This window comes from Macaca thibetana, chromosome 10 (genome assembly GCF_024542745.1).
Source record: "Macaca thibetana thibetana isolate TM-01 chromosome 10, ASM2454274v1, whole genome shotgun sequence".
NCBI lineage: Eukaryota > Metazoa > Chordata > Mammalia > Primates > Cercopithecidae > Macaca > Macaca thibetana.
The window spans coordinates 4144070-4162996 of NC_065587.1; the positions used below are offsets into that span (position 1 = coordinate 4144070).

An 18927-nucleotide genomic window follows, 5' to 3' on the forward strand; every position below is an offset into this window, starting at 1 on the left:
ACACGGCCACTGCTCTGTGTGACACACGGCCACTGCTCTGAGACACACGGCCACTGCTCTGAGACACTCGTGGCCACCGCTCTGTGAGACACTCATGGCCACCGCTCTGTGTGAGACACTCACGGCCACCGCTCTGTGAGACATGGCCACCGCTCTGTGTGAGACACTCGTGGCCACCGCTCTGTGAGACACTCGTGGCCACCGCTCTGTGAGACACTCGTGGCCACCGCTCTGTGTGAGACACTCGTGGCCACCGCTCTGTGAGACACTCGTGGCCACCGCTCTGTGTGAGACACTCACGGCCACTGCTCTGTGTGAGACACTCGTGGCCACCGCTCTGTGTGACACACTCGTGGCCACTGCTCCATGAGACACTCACGGCCACCGCTCTGTGTGAAACCTAAGACTGCCATTCCCAGGACGCTGGGAATGAGATTCCCATTCCCCTGGGATTCCCAGCGAGCGACACAGGTGTCCCGGAGCCCTAGCTGGGAGTGTCCAGGTCACCTCCTCTGCAAGAAGCAGAGGGGAGGCAGGGCCTTGGCCACTGCTACAGGTGTGGGGGACGGGGTGGCTGAGGGTCAGGCAAGACCAAGAACAGATCCCATCCCCAGGCCAGCTCTTGCACTCCCACATCTGGGGTTTCAGGGGTTTGGAGTGTAGCAAGAGAAGAGTCAAAGTCCTCTTCTGGCTACTGTGTCTCAGACAGCAACAAGGACCCAGAGCCTCAGTACTAGCTACGGGCCTCGGTCCCCTCCTTGGGAGACTCTGCCCCTGGTCTCCATGAACTGCTTGGGCCCCAGAGGAGACAGCAGACAGCATCCCTGCCAGCCTGAGGGAGGACAGCCTGAGGGAGGACAGCAGTGCGGCACAGGCCACGTCCGGCTTGGAGGCGACACTTTTCCCCTGGGATCCCAGACAGTCGGCAAGAGCGCAGCGTGGGAGAGGCCACGGCCGCCACTTGGGGAAAACCTGCACTGGGCCAGCCGTGCCATCCCAGAGCCCAGGCAACCCCTCCTGTGCCCCCTCCCCTGCAGCCACACAGGGCCCCGCGGCCACACTCACTTCTCCGTGACGTAGAGCACCCCGTTCCTGATGTAGTCCGTGGGCATCTTCCGGTCCCTGTTGATGAGGCAGCAGCGCCAGCCGTTCTCGCATACTAATGGGAGAAGGCCCGCCCGTCACGCCTTCCACTGGAAATAGCCAGCCTCTGACCTGACGCTGGGACCCGGGAGTCCTGACTCTCAGATCCTGACATCCACCCACTGCGCTCACGTCACCCCCACAGCGAGAGGAAGGCGCGCTGGCAAGAGTGAGGTGGCCGCGGAGGGTGGAAAACAGATGCTTCCTCTTCACCAGGCACTGGCAGTGTTTTTAAAGTGAAAGCAGCCAGGCAGAGCAGGGAACAACAGAAGTGACAGTGTGGCCAGGACGCCACCTCCACGAAGACCGGCAGTGCCAGGGCTCAGCAGAGGACGAAACTCAGTTCTCCGCAGCTGCCTCTGCAGCCGCTCAGCACACACCTCGGGCTGCCCGGTTTAATTTAACAGGAATTCCCTTTGGGAAGGCTGACCCGTCCCCAGGCTCCTGCGTCACCTCTCCCTTGGCAGCTCTTGTTTCTCCAGACACGATGGAACCAGGAGCAGACCCCCTGCCAGCGCCCTGCCGGCCCTGACGCCTCGCCCTGGAGTCTGTCCCCAGAGGGCCACCTGCATGCCTGCTCTCAGGGGAGTGCTACAGCGTGGGTGGCTCTCCCCACGGACACGCCCTCCTCCCCTGGAGCCCACAGAGTCCTCATGACCCCCGGCTCCTGCACTGCCTCCTGGGGTCCTGGGGCAGTGGATGTGAACGCTGTCCCGAGGCTCCTCTGGCCTGTCATAGGGCAACCCCCTCCTGTACCCACAGCACCCCCAACGGGCCTTCAGTCTGTGCCTATGCTCGGCCTGGCCTCAGGCTCACGGCACACATACCTGCCAGCGGACGCTCGTTTTCTGTCAGGTTGAAGATTTCGTGGAAATTGCCCTTCTTGGTGCTGTGGAAGCGGCCGGCGTCCTCCTCTTTACCCAGGCCGGCCGGTGCGCTGGGCACATAGCTCCGTGATGAGGTCGTCTGCAGCTGCCAATGGCAAACAGCGCGAGGTCAGGCCCACTGCCCACGCCCGCAGCACCCAGATGCGCTGGCCACACGCACACCCCCCGACAAGCTGGAATCCGAATTCGGGAAGACATTTCCCAGGCCCCTTCTGGCCCAGCGCGGCTCCTTCCAGGCAGGGCCACCTCACTTCAGCGGGGAGAGCCCAGTAACCCTCCCGACTCATCTGAAACACCGGGAGGAGAGCACCGAGGCCCACTCACTCCCCATGGCCCTGGCTGGGCCACTGTGCTGGACATCTGGAGGGCCTGTGACTGAATGAAATATGGCCCAGGGCCAGCCTGTGGCTCCAAGGGGGCTCTTCTCAAGCTGCCTGGTCTCAGTGCCAGAGCCACACCTGTCAGGGATGGCAGGGGCCGGGCGCCCCCATGGAGGGCCACTCCCAGGCCCGCTGGCTCTCAGTCATCATGGCCAGTCCCCAAGTGTTGCCTTGGGCTTGGGAGGGGCTGGATGGGCCTCAGACACCGCAGTGGTAACGGGAAAGAAAAAACCCTCACATTTTAAAGACTCCATAAAATTGAATAAACAGCCTCTAAATGAGCCGGAGGTGAACACAGCACTGTGGGCCTGGGGATGTCCGGCTTTGTGGCCCCCGATCCCGCTACCCCCGCAGCTGGGGGCCGGGCTCACCCTGCGCGAGACGGCAGCACTGGAGCGCTCCTTGAGCTGCGGGTCGGTGGGGAGGCTCCTCCAGATGATATAGGGCGTGTCGTACTTGGCACGCAGCCTCGGGCAGCGTTTAAAGATGAAATCGATGAGGAAGAACTTGATACCAGCATAGAGTCCTGACAGCAGGGGATACAGGCTGTTCAACATAGACCCCTGAGGGCAGGGGACACAGCCCGCTCCATCCAGAGTCCTGCAGCTGTGCCAGTCTACTCAGGGTGATGGTTCCACCACCTCCCGCCTCCCAGATTGGCACCCTCCGCTCTGAGCCTGGATGTGAGAGTCCGGCTGCTCGCTCAGTCCTCACCCTGGACGCCCCCAGCCCCACTCCCCTGGGGCTCCATCCAGCTGCAGCCTCAACCACAGGCGAGGGCTGTGCCCTGCATGTTCAGACCTGTGGCCAGCCTTCCCCTGCATGCCACACACCTTCCCGCCCCAGAATCACGCAACGACTATGCCCCTCCCCAGTGGGCTCCTCCCCACCTTCCGCTTGGCACTGAATGGCACCATCAACTGCCCAGCAGTTCAGGGAATGTTCCCAGCATCCCTTCAAGGCCCTCCCTGACCCCCGTCCCGCCCACCTGCAAACTGGTGGCTCTGCCCTCCAAACAGGCCAGATCCACTAAAGACCCACTTAAGACCTACTCAGGGTGACGGTCCAGCACCTCGCGCCTCCTAGATTGGCACCCTCCACCCTGAGTCTGGATGTGAGAGTCCAGCGGCTCGCTCAGTCCTCACCCTGGACGCCCCCAGCCTCGCTCCCCTCGGGCCCATTCCAGCTACACAGTCTCCACCCCAGGCGAGGGCCCCACTGCCAGTGCCCCACCCGCTCCCACTAAGACCCCTCAGCTCTGCTAGGACCTCCCATCCCATGCCCCTCACTTCTCTCTCCAACTCTGCCCGGCTCCGGGCAGTTCTCAACCCACCTAAAACACTTCAGGACTGTGCCTCCTCTGCCCCAATTTCCCACACCAGGCACCCAATCTGAGGTGCCTCCATGGCAATCCGTCCCCAACCCCCCTCCCACCTGCCCTCCTTCACCTGGGTGCCCCCCAAGGCCCGGCCCAGCCCTGCTCAGACGGCCTCCCACAACCACCTGCTCAAACGGCTCCCAGCCACGGCCTCACAGGCTCCCCTCCGCCAGCTCCATTTTCTCCTGGGCACTGTCACCTGACACAATCATGGTCAGTCCCCCTACAAAGCATGACCTCAGAAGAGCAGGGCCTGGCTGCGCCCCAGGACCCCACCAGGCAACAGACGCAGGGATGGGAGGTGGGGCCGGCCCCCACACACCTCCTAACGCACCCCTCTGGGCAGCGAAAGCTGTCAGGAGTTCCGGTCTCTCCAGGTGCCCCTCCCAGTGCTGGGGGCTGTCTCACTGCCCACAGTGCCTGGCCCACCAGACCAGACCAGACGTGGCAGGTCCTCCCTGCAGGGGCCCCAGGGTCAGAGTTCCATGTACTATCAGTGCTGTAAGGGGATTGATAAAACTGTGCCTTGTTTCGTTTTTTGCCTTTGTAGGACATTTTCACATAAATTCATCAATCAAGTCAGACTTTTTGACCCCAGTTCTCTACTTGTTGATTCTTTTTGTTTGAGATGGAGTCTTTGCTCTGTTGCCCAGGCTGGAGTGCAGTGGCTCGATCTCAGCTCACTGCAACCTCCCGGGTTCAAGCGATTCTCCTGCCCGTCTCTCAAGTAGCTGGGCACCTACCACCACACCTGGCTAAAAATTTTGTATTTTTAGTAGAGACGGGGTTTCAGCATGTTGGCCGAGCTGGTCTCGAATTCTTGACCTCAAGTGATTCACCCGCCTAGGCCTCCCAAAGTGCTGGGACTACAGGCATGAGCCACCGCGCCCGGACAACTTGTTGATTCTTGAAAGATGCTAGGTGTAGGGAGGGGCAGGGCCAGGACCACCCTCTTGGCTGACTGGACGGAGCTCCCCGGTCTCCCTCCACGTGGTGCCCGACCCGTGAGGGACAGCTCAGCTCAAGAGAGCCCAAGTCCCAGCTGGGGCCATCCTTGCTTGGGGCAGGCAGCCTCTGCCCCTCTAAGCTGAGGTCTCGTCAGCACTGCAAAAGGACACGTGGGCACTGAGGAGCCAGGCATGCCACCTTGGCCCACATCTGGCAGGGTCAGCGCCGCCCAGTGGCAGTGGTGACCTCAGTGTGGTTGCAAGAACCCAAACACACTGGTTGTCACAAAAAAGGAAAGCAGGGGCCGGGTGGGGTGGCTCACGCCTGTAATCCCAGCACTTTGGGAGGCTGCGGCGGGCGGATCACGAGGTCAGGGGTTCGAGACCAGACTTGCCAACATGGTGAAACCATTAAAAATACAAAAATTAGGTGAGTGTGGTGGTGCGCCCCTGTAATTGCAGCTACTCCCAAGGCTGAGGCAGAACAATCACTTAAACCCCGGGGACGGAGGTTGTAGTGAGCGGAGATCGTGCCACTGCACTCCAGCCGGGTGAGACAGAGTGAGACTCCATCTCGAAAAAAAAAGGACAGCAGGGCAAATCCAGGACACCAAGACCCAGGTGCACACCCCCAGGCTCCCCGTGGAGGGCGGCCTGCCCCGGAGCTGCCCAGGGCGCCAAGTGCACTGCAGCCCTGGAGCCTCGGCACCTGGACCCAAGCCCAAGGGTCTAACAGGAGGTCACGGCGGTCACCTACCCACTCAGGAGCCTAGAGTCCTGGGTGCTAGCCAGAGGGGCTCCAGGGCATTGTCCGGGGAAGGGTCTGATCAAATCTGGCTCTGCCCACTCCTGGTGATGCCACCTGATGGCCACAATGAGCTGTCGCTGGAGAGCTCAGCCCTGCTGCGTCCAGAGGCCTGTCCTCCCACCAGCAGTTACGCTGGGTCAGGACTAGGGTCAGGCTGGCGTTACAGCAAAGGCATTCAGAAAAGCGGCAGAGGAGCGGCGGGGGGCGGGGGGCAGCGGGGGAGCAGCGGGGGCATCTCCTCTTCCACACAGACACAGTCCCCCACTGCTCCTCTAAGTGGCATGCCAAGCCCAGACTGCTGAGAGGCTAGGGTCTGACTCCCGACTCTAGCACGGAGCTCTCCCCACCCCTGGCTTTGCAGCTCCCACAACCACACACACTGTCCTGCTTGGGCCCACCTGCCCCCTCAAGAACAGGACCCTGGCGGCCTCGCTCCCACATGCCAGTGTGTGGCCCATGTCAGACACTGGATCGCTGGTATTGAGGAAAAAAGAGGGAAGGGGAAGGGGAAGAGGAAGGGGAAGGGGAAGGGGAAGGGGAAGGGAAAGGAGACCAGGCACAGTGGCTCATGCCTATAATCCCAGCACTTTGGGAGGCTGAGGGGGGCAGATCGCCTGAGGTCAGGAGTTCAAGACCAGCTTGGCTAATAAGGTGAAACCCCGTTTCCACTAAAAATACAAAAAAAAAAATTAGCTGGGCGTGGTGGTGGGCCCCTGTAGTCCCAGCTACTTGGGAGGCTGAGGCAGGAGAATCACTTGAACCCGGGAGGCAGAGGTTGCAGTGAGCCAAGATCGTGCCACTGCACTCCAGCCTGGGCAACAGAGCGACACTCTGTCTCAAAAAAAAAGAGAGAAAGAGAGAGAAACAAAGAGAAACAGAAAGACAGAGAAAAGAGGGAAGCAAGAAAAAAGAAAAGAGAAAGGAGGGAAGAGAGCACACTGGGCAGCAGTGGACGAGTGCCTCCTGGGGTGAGGAGGGGCCGCCACACCCCACCCACCTCTCGGCACAGTCTGGTCCTCGACACCAGCTGCCCTCCTTCCCCACGGCCAGCTCTGCAGATGAGTGTTTTAGTGGATGAGATGAGTGTTTTAGTGGATGTGACCCTTGGCTTCATGTGATGTTACCAAACTCATCAGCTACAACCAACCTCCCCGCACATCAAACCAGGCTCTCAGCCTCCCCGCGACTGTCACCCCTGAGCCCACGGGCGCCCCCCCAGAGGTGTGTCCTGCCCAGGGCAACTCCCTGACACCCCCAGGGCCTGCTATCCTGGGTCTTAGGTCTTCCAACTCCTCCCACTTGGCAGGAGACACGGGGGCCTTGGAATCGGAGAGTTTCTTGATTTAAGAAACAATCACCGTGTCCCTCGATCTCGAATGGGCTTCACTTCTCCCAAATTGAAACGTTTGTGACAAAAAGCAGAGGAAGGATCGCCAGTTCTTGCAGACACCTGGCAGACACTGGTGGCACACAGACACTCTTGTCCCACCTCCTGAAGCTACAGGCCACAGGTACATCTCCTTACCCACGGTGAGCCCCACCAGGCGGTAGGGGAAGAAGCAGGAGGCCAGGAAGGCAGCCCAGAGCGCCACATACAGCTTCTGTGTGATCTCCGGCTGGACCCACATGAACAAGCTGGAAGGAGACGGGAGGCTCAGGCCGGGCGGGCGCTGCCGGGCCAGGGTGGGGGGCGGGACTTACTTCTTGATCTTCTCCAGGATGTCAGCCATCTTGCCGAAAAGGTTCTGCGTGAAGGAGAAACAGCGATTACAGCAGCCCCCGTGCCTGGGCTGTCAGTCACACCGCGACGCCGGGAGGGCCTCCAGGTCGGGCGGCCCTGAGGTCACCCAGAGCCCTGTGGTCCTGCCCAGCTGCTCCGAGGCTGGGGAAGGCGCAGCTCTGGTCTAGGGCAGAGGTGACCATGCTCACAGCAACAGCAGACCCAGGCCTGAGTCCTTTCCAGGGGCGCTCAACCCTGGCCAGGGGCTCCCCTGGGGGGACGGAGAGGGGCTCCACTCAGACCCTGGCCCACCATCCGCAGAGGCTGAATCAGGAGGCCCCTTCTCCACCCACCAGAGTTACTGTAATGACCAACAAGGGCAGGGTGACTACAGGTCAGCTGACAGCAGGCAAACCGGGCCTGCAGTGTCAGGCACGGACCTCCCCGGGCAGCAGCTGAGGCCGGCAGAGACACACCCCTGGACAGCATAGGCACATCCCTGGCACAGAGACACCCCTGGCTCGCGCCCGTGGCCGACACAGACACACACCCCTGGCTGGTGCCCGTGGCAGTACCTGGGCTTTCTGAGCGACGTCCAGCACCAGCTGGAACTTCTCAGACACAGTCAGGTCTTCCTTTGGAGGTTCCTTCAGTCAAAGGGGAAAGAGAATTTTCCACTGAAATTTAACAGTTCAGAAAAACTACTGACAAAACAGTGTGGAGCCCTCACAGCCCCAGGGACTCCGCTGTCCCCACACAGCCAGAGGGGATGGGACATCCCTTGGGGACCTGGCACCAGGAGGACACCCCTCTGGGCTGATGGTGACATCTCACCCTGTGCCGCTCACTCTGGGAGCACAACAGGAGTGGGGCAGAGCTGCCCCTGCAATGGCTGGGCAGAGGCTCTGCCTCACAGTTCACCTTCACAGCTGTCCTCCTTTACAGGCAGGGAAACTGAGGCCCAGCCAATGGGAGCCCTGGTCCTGCTTGTCTCCCATTCATTAAGAGCCTCCTAAGGTCTCCCGGGTCCCAGTGCTGGGCGAGCAACAGCCCGCCTCTTCCAGGCACTTCTCCTTACCCCTGGTGCTCCATGTAAGAAACAGGCACTGAGATATCCAACTAGGCCCGTGGAGGCACCGAGGCCTCCCTTCTGCCCATGCCCAGTGGTCTTGCCCCATGGGCCGAGGTCTCCCTCTAGAGCAAACTTCTGTAAAGGGCCAGTAGTAAATATCTGTGGCTTCCAGGGCCACGTGGTCTGTCGGCTACTCAACCGTCGTGCAAAAGCAGCCACGGCGGTGTGTAAGTGAATGGGTGTGTCTATGGCCAATAAAACTGTATTTTTTTTTTTTTTTGAGACAGAGTCTCGCTCTGTTGCCCAGGCTGGAGTGCAGTGGCCGGATCTCAGCTCACTGCAAGCTCCGCCTCCCGGGTTCAAGCCATTCTCCTGCCTCAGCCTCCGAGTAGCTGGGACTACAGGCGCCCGCCACCACGCCCGGCTAGTTTTTTGTATTTTTAGTAGAGACGGGGTTTCACTGTGTGAGCCGGGATGGGATGGTCTCGATCTCCTGACCTCGTGATCCGCCCGCCTCGGCCTCCCAAAGTGCTGGGATTACAGGCGTGAGCCATCGCGCCCGGCCAATAAAACTGTATTTACAAAGTTAGGCAGTGGGCCAGAGGTGGGTGTTTTGTTGTCGTTGTTTGTTTTTTTGAGACAGAGTCTTGCTCTGTCGCCCAGGCAGGAGTGCAGTGGCGGGATCTCGGCTCGCTGCAACCTCCGAGAGGTGGGCTCTTGCACCTCAGAGGGGAACAGGTCCGCTTGTCCAGCCCGCTGTTCACGCCCTACCTGGGGAGGCTGCGGGGGCTACAGCAGCCCCTCAGTGTCCCCCGCCCCTGCCACATCACATCCCAGCTGGGAAGCCTCAGCTAGGACAGGCCAGGGCCAGGCATCTGCTTCTCGCACAGCCAAGCCTGGCCTAGCAAGCGGGGCGGGGCACACACCCTCCCAGGGCTTGGGGCCAGGGAGGGGCTGGCTGCCTCCTCCCTTCCTCTTCGGGCCAGGGCAGGGCTCCCGGGGGATGACCACATGGCCTCATCCAGAGGCTTCCCCGAGAGGTGCCCACAGGCTGAGAGGCCTGGTGTGACGGAGACAGTCGGAGGAAACTGTGCACCCTCCAGGGACTTACCATGGGCTCAGACACTTCCGGCACGATGCTCCACTGTATCCGCCAGCCCCTGGTGAACAAAAAACATACCTTTATGACAGTACCACCTGAGTCAGGGGATGGCATCGAATCACCAGCCCTACACGCCCAGCTGGCCTTGGAGGGGGCCCTTCTTTGTCCTTCTATGCTGCCTAATGGGGAGAAAAGGGCCCCCAGAACCCCCTGCTGAAGAGCAGACAACTCCTATCACCCTCACCAACCCCTCCCTTAGGGCCCTTCTGGGTAGAGGGGACATATTTAATAGCAGCCAGAGGTATCAGGAAGGGCGGCCCTTCAACATCCACCAGCCAAAGGGGTCCCACCCCAATGCTGGGTGCCAATGACACCTTCCAGAGTATTTAAGTGATTTCTACAAAAAACGTTTTCAAATGAGCCAACTGGGGCAGGCACGGAGAACCATCTGGAAACACTGCTGCATAAAAGTGCAAACTTTTGAATGGCCAAGTCAAAGTATGGAATCGCAGCTCCTCCCTCAGCCCCGGCACACGGCTGACATTCACTCCTGGGGGTAACCGCAGGCTAAGAAGGACCCAGGAGTGCCAGGACTAGGGGTCTGCCCCAGGGCGTGGGCTTCCTAGAGCCCCACTCAGTCTCCACAGGGAGGGAGTGCTCAGAGGGGGTAGGAGTGATGCGAGGGCCCTGACTCAGGCCGGGGCTAACGTGTCGGTCACACGGGCAGGCTGCCTGCAGGCGACTGGCACTCCTTCCCAGTCCAGCTCCTCCCCAGAAGGCTCATCTCCAACAGGCAGCCAGCAGGAACCTTCTGGGGTGTGGAGCCCTGCTTGCTTCACCCACCCACCCACTGAGGTTGCGAAGAAGTCCCCTGCGATGCTCAGGTAGGTGCAGGAACGGCTTTGGCTCTGCTGGCCGCCCACAGAAGGAGGTGCTGGGGGATTTGGGAACTTCCCACTACTATCTCTAGCAAACCAGGGAGCCGCCCTGCCTGGGGGTCTCTGCAGCCTGTCGGGGGGCCACCCCTGAAATGTCAGTGCATGACATACCCAGCTGGGGTCACGGTTGTGTGAGACACAGGGAGACAGCACAGCCACGCACGTAGTGGGATAAAGCGGCCGCGACAAACCGGCTCACCTACCTGGCGATGAGGTAATTGAGGGATAACCTCAGAATTGCTAGAAATAAGAACAACGGGATGGCCCAGCCATGCCACACGGCATTCATGTACACCTGCGGGGGAGAGACGGGGCGTTAGACCTCCTGACAGCTTGGATCAGGACAAGGCACATCCCTCCCACCTCCCGCAACCAGGAGGCCCCAGGGGGGAGACCAGGCCACCCCCCCGGCTCTCCAGACACTCAGGGACGAGGGCGCGTCTGATGGGGAAGCTGGGGGAAGGGCTGCTTCCCTAGTTTAAGAGCTGCCAGTGGAAGCGAGGAGCCACCCAGGGAGAAGCATGTCCTGGGGACAGAAGACGGCAGCTGATTCCACACGGGGATCCCGCTCGCCCCGGTGTGGCTCCCACGCTCCAGACTTGGGGCATCACCAGGACTCAGCCTGGCCGGGCAAGGCGGCCAAGCACTGCTGAGGGCGAGACAGGTGCATGCCCAGGGCCACCTTCATGCCAGGCACCATGTGTGCCCAGCACAGAGCCCGGGACAAAGAGCAGATGTGCAGACAGGGCAGAGGACGGAGGTGAGGCCTGGAAGGCTGGTCCAAAGCTTGGGCTCATCTCTTAGTGACAACAGACACGGCACAGGGGCGTGTGGGACCCCAGGCAGCAAAGGCCTCCCGTCGCAAAGCATTTGTGAGGGGTGGTGGGAGAAGAGGCCTTCCAGGGCCGGGGTGGAGCGGGTGGCCCCAGCACCCAGCCTTCATCTGTGAGTGTACAAAGTGCCCATGTCCCAGGTGGGCAGTAAGTGCCTGGGGCAGGCACAGGGCCACACACTTCCCCGGAGAGCCTGACCCAGGCTGAGGCCATCTAGGGACCTCTCCCAAGGGGCCCACTCGGCAGGGCAGTGCTGCCCTCAGGAGCCCCGGACAGTGTCAGGCTGTGGAGGCCTCCTCTCTGGCCTGGAGGCCTCAGCAAGCGGGTGGGCTGCCTGTATCCTCCTTGTGCTGGAGGCACAGCCTCCACCCCGGGTCAGGGGCATCCCCCGGAGGACGAAGTACTGAGACATAGGTGGCAAGTCTCTGCAGGGCAGGTGGCAGCCGTGGCAGGGCAGTTCCAGGCAGGGTGGCTGGGCCCCTTTTCCCCAAGGCCCCGCAATGTGGGCCCCGGCGTCCTCCAATCCCTCAGGACTAGTGGCTCACAGGGGCCGGGCTGGGACCCTCACGCTGCTGTGCCCTTGTGAGGTGCCCCTGGCCCCAGCGCCAGGTACTCTGGACCTCAGCAGTGTGGCCACTGCACCACATGGTGAGTGCCAAGAGGCCTTTCCCGAGGGCACCCTGGGGGACGAGGCTGCACCACAGCCCTGTCCAGGGAGCCATGCAGGCTAGTCCTGGGCCACGCCCATCGTCTTTGATCCTTGAAGCCACCCCCTGGCAGGCGCCGGCATCACTGAACCCACTTTACAGAAGGAGAAATGAGCATGTCCCTGGGGCCCAAAGAAGTGCCACCTGGGGGCTATCTCCCACCCCAGAAGGTGCCTGATCATGTGATGAATGCTGGCAGGCACGTCCCACCCACCCTGCTCGGCCACTGGAGGACCCACTCACGGTGAAGGCGATGGCAGACGTGTAGACGGAGTACCAGTCGGATAAGGCAGAGAGGTTCTTCACAAAGTTAGTGACAGGCTTGGCACCACGCTCTGGGGACAGAGCAGACCACAGTGGTCAGCACTGTGGGCAGGAGGCCCCTTAACCACGTCTCCCTGGAGAGTCAGTTTGGCTCAGAATCCCAGAGTCCCCACTGCCATGGGCCCCACCCACACTGGGCACCGTGGGCGCCACGCAGAGCCGCGGGTACTCACTGAGCCGTCTCATATTTTCAGTTAACCTAAGAGAGAAGGGGAGAGATGGGAGCCCAGGGTTAACGCATCCACCAGCTCTGCAGTCCCCACTGCCCAGTTCCGCTGGCTCTGTAGGGGCCAAGGAGGGCGTCTCAACAGCCTGGGGCCCCTTGAGTGCACAGAACGGCCCTGCACGGTGGCTCAGCACAGCAGGGGGCACCGGGATGGCCCTCAGTGCCGCTCCCCAAGTTAGGAAGGTGGGGGCGACTCGCCAACAAAATCGTCCCCTCGTCTCCTGCCTGTGTCCCCAGAACAGAAGTCCTCAAGGGCAGGGCCTTTGCTGGCCTCGCTCCGTCGGGATCCCCAGGGCCCATGGCAGCGCCTGGCAGGGGAGCCAAGGTTTACTTAAATGACTCAAGAGCCAAGGAAGGCCCCGGGCAGTGGGCTGAGCCCCCGAGTCCCCATACAACTGTCACAAGCCACAGCTGAGAGCGGAGTGGGTGCACGCAGCTCTGCTGCACCTAAGCGGGCCTTGCGAGCCCCTGCCAGGCATGGCCTCCCGAAGACCGGACACAGTGGAGCCTCCAGCTGCTCTCGGCAGCCTCACGGACAGCTTTGGCCCATGGTGATAAAGGCTGGCCCACCCACTGAAGCCTCAGCCCAGGGGCTGGGGCCCCTAATGCACAGGCAGCCCCAGGCTCGGCGACCCCTACCTGCGGGCGCTCAGGGGTTCCTCCGTCTCCACAGTGTTCTCCTCGGGCTGGAACCGGAAGTCCTCCACGTACTCCCCGAACCGCTCGTAGAACCACTTCTGCAGGCGTGAGGACAGCCCCTGGCTCCGGCGCTCTGCAGGGGGCAGGGGCCTGGTGAGGGCATGGCAGGGCTGCACAGCCTGTTCTGGGGTCGATCCCGGAATCTCAGGGCAGGCAGGGGCCTCACTGCAAGGGCGCGGCCGGCAGGGGAACAAGGAATGCTCGGGGGTGGGGCAGGGAAATGAAGGGGCCCTGTACAAGGGACTCTGAAGGGCTCAGTCCTCTGAAGACACAAGTGCAAACCAACCGGCACAGAGCAGAGCTGCCCCGGCCATGAAGACCTCAGTGCGGGCTCTCTCTGCTTTCCATGCCCTGGCCCCAGCTCTCTGCCTGCCCTGGGCTCTCATCAGAGGGCAGCCCGTCCATCCAGGCTGCTTGGCCCACCTCAGTGGTCTGCATCAAACCCCCTTTCTACCTCTGGGTTGTCAGAAAGTAGCTGGAGGGGTCACTGCCCCATCCCTGCCTATCCTGGGCATCAGCCAATGGATGGCAAGGCAGGAGGCTGTGTTCTGGGCTGGGGGTGCCCGGCGAGCGAAGCCAGCCCAGGCTGAGCGCATGGTGATGTGCTGATGACCAGCACTGTTCTCAAAAAGCTAAGACCTCTAGAAAGCAGCCTCCATCGCGGAAAACCGGAAGAATCCCTCGGAACGGGGGTTCAGGGGTACAGGCCAGTTCCTCCCTTCAGAAGGCCAGTGAGGAGCCGCCTGCAGCAGGTGCTGCCTTGCCACAGTTTCAGGCCCTGGGACCAGAGGGCCTGTGGTCACCATATCCAGGAGGCTGCGGGCTCAGGGCAGAGGTTCAAGAGCCACAGGCCAAGGGGGCTGAGGTCTGTGCACCCCAAGGCCACCCGGGCAGGAAGGATGGGGCCAAGGCAGGCTCCTGCGGCTTCTTCCGACCCCCACTGCAGCCTGGCAGAGTTTTTAAGGGGAGGGTCCAGGCGAGATCGGCACACTCATCCCAGCCGTCAGCGAACCGGCCCAGCTGTGTTCCCGTGGACTTTATTTATGGACTGAAATTTCAGGTTTACATAATGTTCTCATGTGATGAAATGAAACCATTTAAATCTGTGAAGCCAGGCGGGGGCTGGAGTTTGCTGACCCCCAGGTACAGGGAACTGTGCCAGCTGCCTGCAGGGTGCGGGGCAAGATAAAGAACAGGCACTCAGGGATGGAGGACGAGGAGCGAGAAAAAAGGGCACGTGGCCCCTCACTCCCCACTCGCAGCCAACCACGGCCCCACTGCCCACTTGGTCCGTTCGGGGAGGCACCAGGGCAGTGGCAGTGACCAGTGCGGCTCTCACATCACTGTTCCGTGGGGCAAGGCTGAAACCGAGAACGAGCGTATTCCCCAAAGAACACACAATCACGCTTCAGTTGAGTGACCAGAAATTTGCGATGATGACTATGGTGACTCACCACTTCGCCTCAGAGACACTAACCCAGTTCTGACGGGAGGAGATTCCCGGATGCCAGCAGGTGCCTGGGCACAGAACCAACACCTGCTGCCCGCCCGCCTGCTGGGGGTACCTGCTCCATTGTTAACCTGGGCCTGCAGAACCAGCAGGTGACGTGCACCCGCCTGCCTGCCGGCCTGTCCACCTGCCCACCAGGGAGGGTGTACCTGCTCCATTGCTGGCCTGGGCCTGCCCTTTTGGGGGCTGCTGAGCCGTCTGCTCCTCGGTTCTTAAAAAGCAGGGGGAGAAGAGACAAAAGGTCTGTTAGTTCCAAACTCCATGCCAAGTCAGGCACCCCCCAGGGTTCCTGCGGCCGTGTGCTGCACAGGAGGGCTCAGGGACAGCGAGACTCTCTCCGGAGTCCCCACCGCTCAAATGCTGGTTCCGAGCGTACACAGGCAGAGCTGCCTTCCTAACAGGCACACGTTCTGTTTTTAAACAACCAAACAATGGTTCTCACCACTCTTTCCTATTCATTTTAGCACACTTGCTTCTTTTTTCATCATTAAGCTCAGAATACTCTCCTATCACCAACCTGTCTGCTAATGAAAAGATACTGATTGACACACATGTATTTATCAGGTACCACACTAGGCAACAGGCTGGGTGCCGCCTGTCAGCAGCCTGTGCCCAGCTCCCAGCTCAGCCTACTCCAGTGACCTGCCTGGTCTGGGCAGAGTCACTAGACGGCCACTAGGGTCTGCTTCCGTCCCACACCCAGCCCCTCCAGCCAAGGCCCATGAGCAGGTGCAGCACAGAACGGGGTCAAGTGCTGTGTGGTCGCCCCTAACCTTCCTAACTCTTGGGGAGCGGGAGTGGGTAGGGAGGAAGCTGGGGGAGGAGAAAACCCTGAGAAGAGAACAGAGGGCGGAGCACAGGGCAGGGCCAGGTAAGCGGCAGGCAGGAAGCAGGCGGCGAGGTTTTCAGTGGGTTTTGGACCCACAATGGAGAGAACCTCTGCCCACCAACAAGTAGCCTTAAACCAAGGTGACTTTCTGAGAATTTTCTTAAAAACCAATATAGAGGTTTGCATAAACAGAATTGCTGTGCTTTAATCCTGCAGCTTCAGGGGGTGTGGTGTGTGTGTTTGTGCAGTGTGCGCGCACATGTATCTGTTTGTGTGTGCCCTCACACACCTACCCACCCTGGACAGACCACAGCCACCCAGACCCACCCCAGATCTGTACCAGGATGACAAGGAAAGAGGAGGTCACTCTGTCTGGGACTGCTCTTCCTTCACCCCTCCTCCTCCAGGCTTCCAGAAGGTTCCTAAGCACCACCCCCATGTAAAGCAGGGGAGGGCCCTTAATGCTCTCAGGACCTTCAGCTTCCACTTCCTGGGTCACAGCCTGGACGTTCCCTTACTGCCCACTCCCCACCCATTCCCAAGGCAGAGACTGTGTGAGATGGGGCTCCCTGTGTCCTCACAGCTGACCCGGGCTGCACACACCGGCCACCAAGGGGCTTTGGTAAAAGATGAAGACCAGATCCCGGAGTGGTGCTGGCGGGGGTGAGAGGACGGGAAACAGAACACAGGGAGCGGGGCCGCAGGGACAGCCTCAGGCCACCTTAGCCACCTGGGAGAAGCAGCGCCCTGTCGGGGGGATGGCACTGTGGCCAAATGCCTAGGGACCGCACCTGTCCCTGGGATCTCTCAGCGTGGCAGGTCAGGTCTCTGTCGCACCTCTACATAATTAAATGTAATTTAAGCTTTGAGCTTCTGTGGATTTTCACAGCAGGTTCAGCATCAGGTAAAGCGCCCGCCGAGGCCCATGCACCCATTTCTGGCCTGGGAGGTTCTGCCAGGGCGGAATAGGAAAGTGAGGCCTCTCCCTCCCCCACACTAGCTGGATGCCCCCACGTGAGCCCCCCAGGGCACTCCACAAGGTCATGCTGACCTGCAGGAGGCGGGCAAGGAAGAAGTGGGAGCCAGCCCAGCGGACCCCCCGTCTTCCCACACACTAAACCTGAGGGTGCTGAAGGGAGCCGCTTCCTCAGGGCCAGCTAAGCAGCGACACGTGGAGCCCTGACAATGACACACGGCCCCTGGAGTGCCCGGAGCAGGCAGTCTGTGCTCAGCTGGGGTGTCCCAGAGACGCTGTGTGCATCCCTAACCGGTGAGAGCCATCCATGTGGGTCACGGGGGCCATGGACAAAGGTGTGGCCAGTGGTGGTGGGAGGCTGGAGGAGGGGGATGTGGGGGAGGCTGAGATGGGAGACCCGGGAGGAGGCTGAGTGGGAAGGCTAAGGGGGAGGTTGAGTGAGTGGAGGCTGGAGGGAGGCTGAAAGTGGAGGCTGGGTAGAACCTAAGTGGGGAGGCTGAGGGAGTGGAGTCTGAGGAGAGGGGCTGAAGATGATGCTAGAGGGGAGGCTGAGCGGAAACTGAGGGTGGAGACCGAGGGGGGAGGCTGAGGGAGTGGAGGCTGAGAGGGAGGCTGGAGCAGGAGGCTGCTGGAGTGGAGGCTGAGCGGGAGGCCTGGGAGCCAGAGGTGAGGCCTGAGCTCCCTGGCCTCATCCACCGGGCACCAGTTTGAACTTGTGCAGAAGGACACAGAGCCTCGTGGTGTTAGTGAGACAGGAGGGCATTGGCTTTGTAACTTGCGCTGGGGTCCTGAATGACCTGTTTCCTGCTGGCAGCACTGTGAGGCACAGGGCAGGGTGAGGGAGGAGGCTGTGAGCACTCAGGGCCCCGCATGGGACCCACAGGCAAGAGCAAAGACGTCGGCTGTAGACATGCCCTCTAGGAGCCAGGGCGGCACTGGCACCCAGGACATGATCCTGCCGGGATGGGGGCAGGGGCCACAGGGCACCCTGAGGGGCTGCAGTGCGGCTGGGGCAGACAGGGCAGATGGGAACACGCACAGACAGTGCTGGGAGGGCAGGTCCTAGGAAGATCCTAAGAGGCCGGGCCGGCCCTCAGGATGGGGCAATGGGTGGACGCACAGAACGGGGTCACCTGCAGGCCACGATCAGGGCCACGAGGTGGCTCTGGGGCTCTGCAGGTCCCATGCCAAGCCTCTCTTCAGTCGGCCTGGCCCCAGGCCTGGGAGCTGGCAGGAACACCTGCGCCAAGGTCCCCCTTTTCCAGACTGCCAGAGGCACAGGAAGATGCCATGTTCCCAGGACCAGGGCTCATGCAGGTATAGGCAGGACCTACACCTGGGAAGTCGGAGCCGGGCCCACCCTCACTCTCAGGCCTCTCCAGGGCCAAGAACGCTGCTGCCAAGATGCTATGGGTGCAGCAGAGGCTGGGGCAGGTGGGGTGGGGGGTTGGGGCAGCCGCACACAGGCCAGGGCCCCGAGGAAGGCAGGGTACCTGGCCTTCAGCACCTCCTGCACCTTCTGCTCCAGCTCCATCCGCCGCTGCCGCTCCCGGTCCAGCTCCTGCCGCAGCATCTCCGCATTGGTTTCTTCTCGCAGCTTCCGGAGCTCCTCCTCTATGGGGGAGAGAATAGCCAGGTGACCATCCCTCATGTCCACATGGCCCTCTGACTCTGGGATGCTGGGGCAGGGGTGCCTGACTCAGAAACAGCAGAAGGGTCTCTGCTCTGTAAGCAGACCTGAGCCCTGACCTTCCTCCAGGGTACAGGGTGCTCACACAGCAGGACACACACTGGTCCCCATCCGGTCCTTCCTCCTGGGTAGGAGCTATTAAGGGGGCTACTATTGCATGACTAGGGCCAGAATGAAGCAAGGGTGTGAATTTCTTCACTATGTTCCTAACAGTGCAACACAGAACACAAAAGTCACTTCACCGAGCACCGCCACGCTGAGGACACCTGCGGAGAGGACACTGACCGCACCCGGCCAGCCCACCACACCTACCCAGCGCCTCCATGCGCTGGGCGAGGTTCTGGGACGCATCGGTGGCAGAGCAAAGGCCCTGGTCCAGCAGGGACAGCCCACAGCTCAAGCTGGCCAGGGGGCCTCAGAAGAGCACGGGGCAGGCTGGACACAGGGCTGCTCTGGGAAAGCCTGGGGAGAACATGAAGTCTGAGTGAAGACCTGGAGGGAACACAGTGAGGCCACAGACTCTGGGAAAGAGCATCCAGGCAGAGGGAGGAGGCGAGGTCAGAGACTGGAAGACTGAGGATGGAAGGGCCAGGAGCCAGAGAGGGCAGGCAGCCTCTGGGAGTCAGGACACTTCCACCAATTGAAGATAGGGGACAGGGGACTCGGCCTCTCTCCCACTTCCTCTGCCCCAGCCCTGCCTCCTCCTCCTCAAACCAACAGTGTTGGGTCACCTAAGGGCAAGCCTGAGGCCCTCGCTT

At 61.2% G+C, this 18927-nt stretch overlaps 1 protein-coding gene across 6 annotated transcripts in view; it reads right to left on the reverse strand.

Moving 5' to 3' along the window:
• Positions 1 to 18927, reverse strand: part of GRAMD4 (GRAM domain containing 4) — a 116060-nt gene that overhangs the window by 16663 nt on the left and 80470 nt on the right. For all 6 annotated transcript variants that reach the window (XM_050805864.1, XM_050805860.1, XM_050805859.1 and 3 more), the window contains exons 4-16: positions 17973 to 18093; positions 14824 to 14885; positions 13105 to 13237; positions 12413 to 12438; positions 12159 to 12250; positions 10579 to 10670; positions 9447 to 9495; positions 7839 to 7910; positions 7245 to 7288; positions 7069 to 7178; positions 2782 to 2936; positions 1971 to 2115; positions 1066 to 1159 (exon numbers count right to left, since the gene is read on the reverse strand). In XM_050805864.1, the coding sequence (XP_050661821.1) occupies positions 1066 to 1159; positions 1971 to 2115; positions 2782 to 2936; positions 7069 to 7178; positions 7245 to 7288; positions 7839 to 7910; positions 9447 to 9495; positions 10579 to 10670; positions 12159 to 12250; positions 12413 to 12438; positions 13105 to 13237; positions 14824 to 14885; positions 17973 to 18093 (1195 nt within the window). The remainder of the gene's footprint in view (positions 1 to 1065; positions 1160 to 1970; positions 2116 to 2781; positions 2937 to 7068; positions 7179 to 7244; positions 7289 to 7838; positions 7911 to 9446; positions 9496 to 10578; positions 10671 to 12158; positions 12251 to 12412; positions 12439 to 13104; positions 13238 to 14823; positions 14886 to 17972; positions 18094 to 18927) is intronic.